This window comes from Punica granatum, chromosome 8 (genome assembly GCF_007655135.1).
Source record: "Punica granatum isolate Tunisia-2019 chromosome 8, ASM765513v2, whole genome shotgun sequence".
Taxonomy (NCBI): Eukaryota; Viridiplantae; Streptophyta; class Magnoliopsida; order Myrtales; family Lythraceae; genus Punica; species Punica granatum.
In genome coordinates, this window is record NC_045134.1 from 7,073,434 (window position 1) to 7,082,944 (window position 9,511).

General features: G+C 36.5%; 1 protein-coding gene across 3 annotated transcripts; it reads right to left on the bottom strand.

Annotated features, from left to right (window-relative positions):
* Window positions 1-2,144: 2,144 nt before the first annotated feature.
* LOC116188256 (pentatricopeptide repeat-containing protein At5g25630-like) lies at window positions 2,145-6,155 on the bottom strand. Of its 3 annotated transcripts, none has more exons than XM_031517490.1 (4): window positions 5,965-6,155; window positions 4,846-5,039; window positions 3,609-4,528; window positions 2,145-3,438 (listed from the first exon to the last, which is right to left on the bottom strand). In XM_031517490.1, exons 3-4 carry the CDS (start codon window positions 4,392-4,394, stop codon window positions 2,596-2,598), a joined length of 1,629 nt encoding a protein of 542 aa, XP_031373350.1. In that variant the 5' UTR covers window positions 4,395-4,528; window positions 4,846-5,039; window positions 5,965-6,155; the 3' UTR covers window positions 2,145-2,595. The 3 variants fall into 3 exon arrangements, with proteins under 3 accessions (XP_031373350.1, XP_031373348.1, XP_031373349.1); XM_031517488.1 differs by having other exon boundaries at window positions 3,609-4,511; window positions 5,965-6,148; XM_031517489.1 differs by having other exon boundaries at window positions 3,609-4,511; window positions 4,846-5,795; window positions 5,965-6,148.
* Window positions 6,156-9,511: the final 3,356 nt, after the last annotated feature.

Below are 9,511 nucleotides of genomic sequence, written 5' to 3' on the forward strand. Positions count from 1 at the left end.
TCAAGGGTAAATTACAAAAAAAAACTCAAGTTTTGTAAAATGTCTCAATTTTGTCCTAAATTTGTTTTGTAACAAAAAAAACCATAAGTTTTCTAAATTGTCTCAAAAATGACCTCCGTTATAACTTCCGTCAATTTTTGCTGCTGATGGTGGGTCCCTTTAACAGTCCACGTAGGTCACACGTAGGCTAGTGGGTCCCTTTAACAGTCCACGTAGGTTACACGTAGGCAAAAATTGACGGAAGTTATAACGGAGGTCATTTTTGAGACATTTTAGAAAACTTATGGTTTTTTTGTTACAAAACAAAATTTAGGACAAAACTGAGATATTTTACAACATTTGGGTTTTTTTTTGTAATTTGCCCTATTTTCAATAGATTCGCTCAGTTAAGGAGTGATTTTTAAAACTTTGCAGTGGTACCCCCAACTTTTGTCATAATTGCAATTTATCCCATTTTCGGATTTTAGCTTGGAAAGCTAAAGAGAGACAGAGAGAAGGCAGGCGGGGGAAGAACAATGATTCAGTGGAACGGGCGGTGGTGGCAACGATCGGGGCCACCACTGCCCTTCCTTCTCCGGTCTCACTGTCTACTCCTTTTTTTATTTTCATTTATTATTTTCAGCAATCAAATTAAAAAAATATGAGGTCAAACTGTAAGAGAAGTAAATATTGGGCAAGAATATAAATATAACCCAAAAAAATTACAAATTTTCAACATTTAACTTTACCATATAATTTTGAATTAACTATTAAGCGCTTATTCTCTTAAATGATTAAATTTCTAGCATCTTAACTCTAAGTGTTTAATTTTAAGTGCAAATAAACACAACTTAAGGATCACGGGCTTAGACTTATTTGAGAAATCCAGCTGGAGTTTAAACTGCGCACGAAATTTAAAAGAGGAAATATTAATATATATATAATTTTAAGTGTTTAATTGTAAGTGTAAATAAACACAACTTAAGGATCACGGGCTTAGACTAATTTGAAAAATCCAATTAGAGTTTAAACTGCACATGAAATTTAAAATGTTTAATTGTAAGTGTACATAAATACAACTTAAGGATCACGGGCTTAGACTAATTTGAAAAATCCAGTTAGAGTTTAAACTATACACTGAAATTTAAAAGAGGAAACGTGTATATATATATATATATATATATATATAGTGGAAGATAGTGGAAGATGTTTCAGGAAGACGCGAACCTTTTGGGCAATCATTATTATAATTTATCTTTTCTTTTTGAGTAGATAATTTATCTTTATCTTATAGCAATAAAATATTTGACCACTACAATATATATTAATTGTAATATGTATGTACTTATATACTATTAAAAAAAGAGAAGAAAAGCTTTTTTTAACATTTTCTTCACGAAATTAATCGTTCTCAATGTTTTTAAAATACTTTTTATTCCTTTTCGCTGAATAACTTTTTATTCCTTTAGATCCATCTGATTAGAGAGATTTTGGACATGATATTTCAATTTATTCCTTTAATGACGACGGACTCTCCTTCGCATTTCTCTAGTAAAACTCCATTTTTTCGTCTCTCTCACTTTAGCCTGTCCCCTCTATGTAAACAGTTCATGCTTTTCTTAATTCGATTTGCTTCTTATACATTTGAACTGATAATTTCTTAATTTATATAATTGGACGACTAATTTTAGTAGTATTTTCTAGGTACTGTAATTAGAAAATGTCATTGTCGAATCAAAAAGGATTATGCAAACTACATATAAGACTTCATAATAAAAAGTTTACAGAAATATGAATACTGCAACACATAACCTTCATATATATTTGGATCAATTGCATAATGATTTTCATGCATCCCATCGTACTGAACACGGACTTCGAGTTTTCGATGCTCATCCTCGCTCTAGAGATTTCATGTACCACGTCATTCGGTTGAACTTCATCGCACAATGGGAATGGATGTTCCTGATTACTGATTAGGGTGTGGATTGAGCCCAAGAAACCCCATGAAAATTCTATATAGGCATGTTCGCAAGGCAGCAAGCCTAAACCCGACCGGATAGAACTGCTCACAAGCCCTTTGGGCTTTATGAAGATGGCTATAAGGGTTCGAGTTTACTTTTCACTGACCGTGAGCGTGAGCTAAGTATCGGTGGACTCACAAGGACAACCAAACTTCCTCACTATCATTAACTGTCAAACTTTTCAAATCCCAAATTCCGTGGCACATCGCATATGATTCTGAGAGGAGCTTGACCCCTGAAGAAAAAGAGACTCGATTGAGCTCCGGCCAAATCTCGACATCTGAGCCATTCGAGTCACCAGATTTTGCCCCTGCAAATAGCTTTAAAACGGTTCAAGCGCAGATAACATGTCGATAGTCAATTACACATTACATTTCCTGAAAGAGATATTGATGTAACAAATTTTTCATGTAATAATTTCAACTTTACCCGATATTTGGAAGAGTAGTAGATCATGAAACGATACAGAAGTTAAGAAAAGAATCAAAGATCCATTGGTAAGATACCTCTTGTATCTACACATCCATATATTTATACGAGGCAAATTACCGATTTTTCGCTTCCACTGCAATGCACAAAAAGCATTATCAGATCAGTTCAAGAAGACTGCTGTACAAGGTTGGCCGAGACCTGAGAACCCCTGAGGCTGCTGCTTTTGCCAGATAGTTGGCAGCCTCGTCCCGAACTTGCAAGTCTGAGGAATAGCGTATGCAGCTTTTGCCACAAACCACGACACCATTCGGCTTCTCTTCGCAGATGCTGCAGCCTCACCTGGTATCTGCAAGAGAGTTGAGAAAGAGTTGCTTTGTTGCCTCTCATAAATCCTCTCCAAGCTCTCCATTGCACTCCCCTTTTCCTCCGTGTCTCTCTTGGGGCTCGATTTAGTTGCATTCTGGAAATTACCCATGATTCTGTTCGCCTCCCTGGACAAACCTGATAAGCGCCAGGCCTCTGCAACAAGTGAGAAAGTGGACTTCTCGGGCTTAACTTCGAACTCCTCCATGATTTGGAGTATTTCCTCAGCTTTCCAAGGCAGCTTCGCCTCTAGAAACCCCCATATTAGGGTCTCGAAGGTCTTGAGGTTAGGCTCAATCCCGAGCTCACACATCTGATTGAAAACCTTGATTGCAGGTTCCATCCTCCTTGAACTGCACCACCCGCTGATGACCGTGGTGAAGATCACCACATTCGGGTGAAAACCTGAGGCTATCATGGAATCTAAGAGCTCTTCGGCCTTCTCAGGCTCCTGAGCCCGAACATAGCCCTTGGCAAGGATGCTGTATGCGTGGGGGTCAGGTTTGATGCCGGCCCTCACCATGTCGTCGAAGATCTCTTGGCACTTGTCCATGAAGCCGGCAGAACTCCACGCATTCATTATGGTGCTAAAAGTTATGACATCGGGCTTAACCCCAATTTCGCCCATCAGTGTTAACACCTGAAATATATAATTACTTTTCAGGATCTTAACTCTCATTTAATTACCGAAAAAAGTGAAATCAATCTCAAGGTAACAATTAATGAGGAGTCTAAGCTTTCAGATGAACTAACAACTAGCCATCGCATACATTTTCCTTATTGCAAGAGATAGAAGAGTAAAACACTCACCTCATCAACCCCATCTCGGTCCATGATCTCCACAAACCCTTTGATGAGGGAGTTCATAATAACTAAACTCGGACGCACACCAAGACCCTTCATTCCATGCACAAATCGCAGGGCATCCCTTATCTTCCTTTCTTTGCAATACCCACTTGCTATGATCCCGCATGTCCGATCGTTTGGCTGCACATTGTGCTTTCTCATCTCAGAGATCAAACCCTCAGCCTTCTCTGTCTGTCCACCCTGGCAATAGCTGGTTGCAATCGTGTTGAAAGTAACAACATCGGGATTTATGCCTGAAGCCACCATATTGTGCACGACCTTCCATGCCTCTGCAACATTTCTCTTATTGCACCATGCCCTCACAAGAACGTTGTAAGACCTCAGGTTGGGCCTCACATTTCCCTCTCGGGACATCAACTCGAGAAGCTTCATTGACTCCTCAGGCTTCCCTGCGATTCCATACCCTTTAATCAATGTGTTATAAGTGCTAGTTGTGGACTTTATCCCACTCTCCTTCATCTTCCAAAAGGTCTGCATAGCTTCCTCAATATTACCCGATTCAGAGAACGCATTTATAACTGCGTTGAAGAATATTGAGTCAGGCTTCATTCCATTCCTTTTGACCTCTTCAATGATTGAGTGGATGGAATCGTGACGCTTTTGCATGGTCAATGAGGCGAGTAGGGTGGTGTAGGATATTAGGGAGGGTCTGTGTCCCCCCTCAATTATGCTCTCAAATATCGATTGAGCTTCCTGTGGTTTCCCTCTCTCAATGAGGATGTTCATCATTTTGGTTTTCGATCTGACAATTCTACAGCTGGTTTCAGTGCCGCAGTGAATGCAAGTGATTCTGTTTTGGGAGCAGTTAGACTCTGAAGCTTCATTGTTATCAGCACAGTACCTTCCCTGTGAATTCGCAAAATCTAATGCTAATCAGGATTCTTAAAATATTCATAGAATAACTGAACTGAGATACAGAATCAAACTCAATATAACTAAAACAGAATAGTAGAGCTTCAAAGTTGTCAAAGAGCTCCAGGGATGTGATATCATTAAAGTAAAAAACGAACTTCCTCGTGCATGTAAGACTGCTTTGGACCATTAGTCCTATCAAGTGTAATCAACAAACAGGAAAAGCAACCTTTTCTCATGCGTCCTCAGACAGACAAAAGATAAAATGGAACTTTGAAGAAATCAAGGAGGCAGGAAGACTCTGTCCCGACGTGTTTCGAGATAGTACCTCAGAGTATGGTTCTGGAACATGGCCCGTCTTCAAGCTTGAAGATTCTTCCATGAGGAATTTCAGACTTGCGATTGCAAATGTTAAAGGGGCTTGATCTTACATACATGGAATACAGACTGAGGCCCAGAAATGACGCTCCTCAATTCTCACACATTAGCTTTGATGATTTACCCCGCTAGACGACTGCCATACTGATAAGTACACAAAAATGGTCGAATATGACTGTTCGATGAAAACCGAACCAGGACACAATACTGATGCAAAAGCACTCGAGACAATTTAAGCAGAAAGTTGATAGGCAAAGTTCGATATTTAATTGGAGCATACCCCAAATATAAGCCAAGTCTAGACAATGCATTAGTAATAGGCCGTAATCCCACATTAGAGGGGACAAAGGGGTAAATTTTTTAATGAGCATTGTTTCTTACTATTTCCAACATGAACTTTGGACACTTGAGATAGCAAGCGGGTCCTGTTAGTTAGAAATTGTTCATCCCGTGTATCCATTCCACCCAACTTATCTGAATATATGTAAAAGGGGGAAAAAGGATCTCGACAATGGACTCTCTAAATCCAAACTCTAACATACAAGCCAGAAATCAAGTGAAGTTCGAAAAGGGTGCGGGGTCATATCATCTTCATCAAAGTATGTAGCAGCGGCGAGTCAGGGGACACGAACTCGGATAAGATTTCGCCCCCCAACAATGTCTGTGAGAGGTAAAAAAAGCGCCAAACTTTCCAATCTCAGACACAAATCAGAAACCACTTCCACACAGTATAAAAAGGAAATTCAACATCAACAGAACAGCTTCATTCATCTCTGTTGCTTCCTGGAAAACTGAAAGGAATACAGGGAAAGCATTTCCCAAGAACTCAAACAGGTCTGTCTGTCGTCCATACAACAAGATGATCAAGAAACTTCCATGAATAATCACTTCTATAAGAATCTGCGCGTCAAGAAGAGAATCATGGAGTCCCCATGTAAATGGGGGGAAAAAGACATAGAAACTGCAAAACGAATGTACTTTCAGAGAGATCAAAAGCAGCGACATTTCAAGCAATACAACCCCCAGGAACGAAACTTGAACAAAGGAGAAGGAAGGGCTTGCGCTTTACCTTCTTGAGCTTTCTGCAAGTGTTGGGGGAGAAGAGCACAGCTCAAGGCTCCATGAGCAGCTCCATCCATGAATGGTCGGAATGGTTCTTGTTGTCAAGTTATACGGTTCCGTGATGAATTTAAATGAAGAAAAAAAAACTAGTAATAATAATAATTCAAAAAATAATTATGGGGAAAAACATTATCCGCACAAATTGTGGGGAGGGGCTGAAAAAGACAGAGAAAAGGGGATAACGGAGAAAATAAAGTGAGGCAAAAAATGTCAGGAAATATTGCTATCTCCTCAAAACTCATTCCTTTTATTATTTCTTGTTTTTTTTTCCTTTGAAAAAGAAATTTCTTGGACTTGGGTTATTAATTTTTAAGAAATTAATCAATTAAAAAAAAATATGAGGGAGCGTGGGCCAGTAGACCATTGGGCCTACTAGCTATAGGGCCAATTTGGGCTTCCTTCTCTTGCTATGGGTATCAAAACTCGAGGGCCCATAAGAAATAAATAAATCATTAAAAGTCAATTTTTTTTAAAAAAAATTATTACTCCACACGTGAATATCTCATGTATAGATGCCAAAATTCACCCTTAACAGTGTTCTTTGGCCAAAGGAAAAGGGAAAAACAAAAACTGTGAAACCTTTTAGAGATTGCCCTAAAGTTATGTCCTTAGTAGATTCACTTGTAAAAGTAAAACTGTTCGAACAGAAGCACTGCAAAGTAGAAACCAAACGAGAGATAATTCAAATGCCGAGGATTTGGAAGAGTGAGGCACGGACTAGAAGTGGAATACGGAGAGCAAATAAAGAGCTGTGAAAATTCTGGTGATTTCTTCGGTTCTCGACAACATACTGCATGGCATCATTGCCAGTAAAAGATATGAGGGTAATTTTGAGACGAACTCACAACCATCTGTTTGTATTCCTTGACTGATATATATATGGAGGAAGATAATAGAAGGTCTAAGCGAGTAGAAGAAACGATGTCGCATTGGGTCGCTACTGGACGACAGCAGCTCGGTTCTCGGACTTCGTTCAATCTTGTATTACATGAGTGTCCTTTTCTTTTCCATGTAGGAGTTCAAATTTTGCATTAGGCTCACTGGACTATCTATGTAAGTATTCCACCAACAATGTCAAATCACTAAGAGATAAAATTCTTTCATAAAATATGTAAAACTTCACTCGTTTCCTCTTCATTTTCTTTTTTACATTTTTATTTTTAAAAGTTTTATCCTTTTTTTAGTGTTTTCAAATCCGATGTGTAAGACTTGATATTCGGAAGTGCAGTGAGTTTGATTAATCTATTCGAGCGAAGTCAAATTACTAAGGGACAAAACTCTTCAAATCGTGAATTTTTTTCAATCACAATACTTGCACCCAAGGCCTTACATAAGGATAACAATCATCGACCCATCTAAGACCGACTCACATTGAAAAAAAAAAATCTATTTCAATTCATCACTAATTTAAGTAATTTCTTTTTATTTGTGACATTAGAAATGTTCTCATTTTTCGATGAAATGCAATATTAGACTAACATATATGTAGACTTGGACCACTTAAGGCCTATCATGGAATTCTAAGTAAAAATATTGAAAGTTCAAATTCACATTTGTGGAAATAAATGTTAGTTTTTATATCATTTGAAATATTAAGGAGTACAATATTTTGAAAAATTTAGACTATCAAGAGTTCGTAATTTATTATTTAAATAGTTTTATCATTAGTTTCAATTATATTATATAATGATTATCACACAAACTAATATGATAAACTAAAAAATTGAAGAAAAAATTTTCAAATCCGCGGCATGTCGCGGGTGAAATACCCAAATAATTATAAAGATAGAAACAATCTTTTGTCACTTTCTTCCTCTTCTAGCTTTAATTATGTATCCATTTCAATTTCGTCATAAATTTAATCCGTTAACACCGTTAGATCGAGAGTGTGTTCGTAATTTAAGAAACTAACTACACCCTCCTCATTTTTCTCTCCCCTTTTCCTCTCTTCTCTACTTCTCTTTCTTTCTCTTCTCCTCTACCACCGTAAATCAATAATATTGTTCGAAGGACTTTTCTAAAAGAACTTATTATAAAAAATTTTAACCATAATATATAAAGTTCATTAATTTTCATTATAAAAAGGGTGCATAGAATTAACATACATAAAATGACTTCGTAAACCCCACTTACGAGTTTTTTCTTTTTTTCTATATATATGTTTTGTTTCAGGCAGATGATTATGCTTCTATTAATTTATTAAAATCCTTCTGTAGCATGAATGTAATTTTAGTATAAGACAAGTGGTGAAGAAATTCTTGTTGGTAACTTTTATTCCATATTATTTTTAAATTTTGTCCTTTTTAGCGAAGTTTTTCAATTGAAAAATGACGTTTCCTCCGAAAGTGAAGAACTCCGAATCCTGCAAATGTCTTACATGTAAGGAATGCCTCTCATCTCGTCTCTAGTTACAGCCTTGCCCCCAACGAGACGTTCGAAATTCGGAGGAAATAGCACTGCTCTTTTTAATTTTATGAAAAATTCTCCATGAATATATGCATCCTTAATTTGAAAAGGGAATTTTCAATTTTGATGATTAACTTCACCGGATAAGATATATCCATTTCCAAAAGTCTATTCTATACCCAACTAATTAATTATAAAAAGAAGTTTATTCTTCAATTTTGGCCTGCGATCCCCCTTCCTCAATTGTCAAGTCAAGTTGTTGTCAAAAGTCAAATGGAACCTCATCTAATATCCCCTGGCCAATTTGCAAAGACCATAACGCCCCTCATCCCTGAAATCATGCCTATTGTAGATAGATAGAAGGTCACTTTTGAAAATAAACAAATTTATACGTTCTTATAAATAAATACTGATAATAAGATGGAAAATTCAGTTGTCTTCACTTTTGCAAAAATTGCTGAAAACAAAATAAAAATATGTTTTTGCCATTTAGAAAAAAGTATTTTCCTTGTTATTGAGGAAAAGGAAAGGAGTAAATGCAAGGAATGAATCGAATTTTTCCTTTCTTCGAATAGTTAATCTTTTTTTTTTATCTTAGTTTTAAACACAATATATTTTCGCTATTGTTTTTTTTCACATATAAAAGGAATATAGAGATGGTGGTGGGACTAAGGACTATCATTCACGTGAAAAACCAAATGATTATAACCAGGCGTAAAATTTTGTCACTGTACCGAATCTTGTTGTTGTTGTTGTTTTTTTTTATTATTTTATTATTTTTTATCTCATATTGCTTGTAAGATAATATGAGTATGTTTATCTTTTACTATTAAATTAGCTGAACTAATTATGGCAGGTGCTATGTTTATATATATATATATATATAAAAGAATGTCTGCCAACAGAATAGAAAACACAAATTAAACACTTCAAAAAAAATAAATAAAATGTTTTTCTGTGGATAAATGGGTAAAAAAAGCCCGATTTAATTGAGATAATGAGATCGATTTGTAGGGAAATAATACTTTATGTTTCGGATGAAAAAATAGGAAATAAAATAAAATCCAAAAATTCTTACCCCCAAAAGG

What these genes read in the sequence shown, in the direction of transcription:
- LOC116188256 (XM_031517488.1), bottom strand. Translation starts at nt 4,899, where the DNA reads ATGGAAGAATCTTCAAGCTTGAAGACGGGCCATGTTCCAGAACCATAC. An exon ending in TTCCAGAACCATACTCTGAG is followed by an intron (nt 4,512 to 4,845) that starts GTACTATCTCGA and finishes GCGAATTCACAG; the next exon opens with GGAAGGTACTGTGCTGATAA. An exon ending in ACCGAGATGGGGTTGATGAG is followed by an intron (nt 3,439 to 3,608) that starts GTGAGTGTTTTA and finishes TATATATTTCAG; the next exon opens with GTGTTAACACTGATGGGCGA.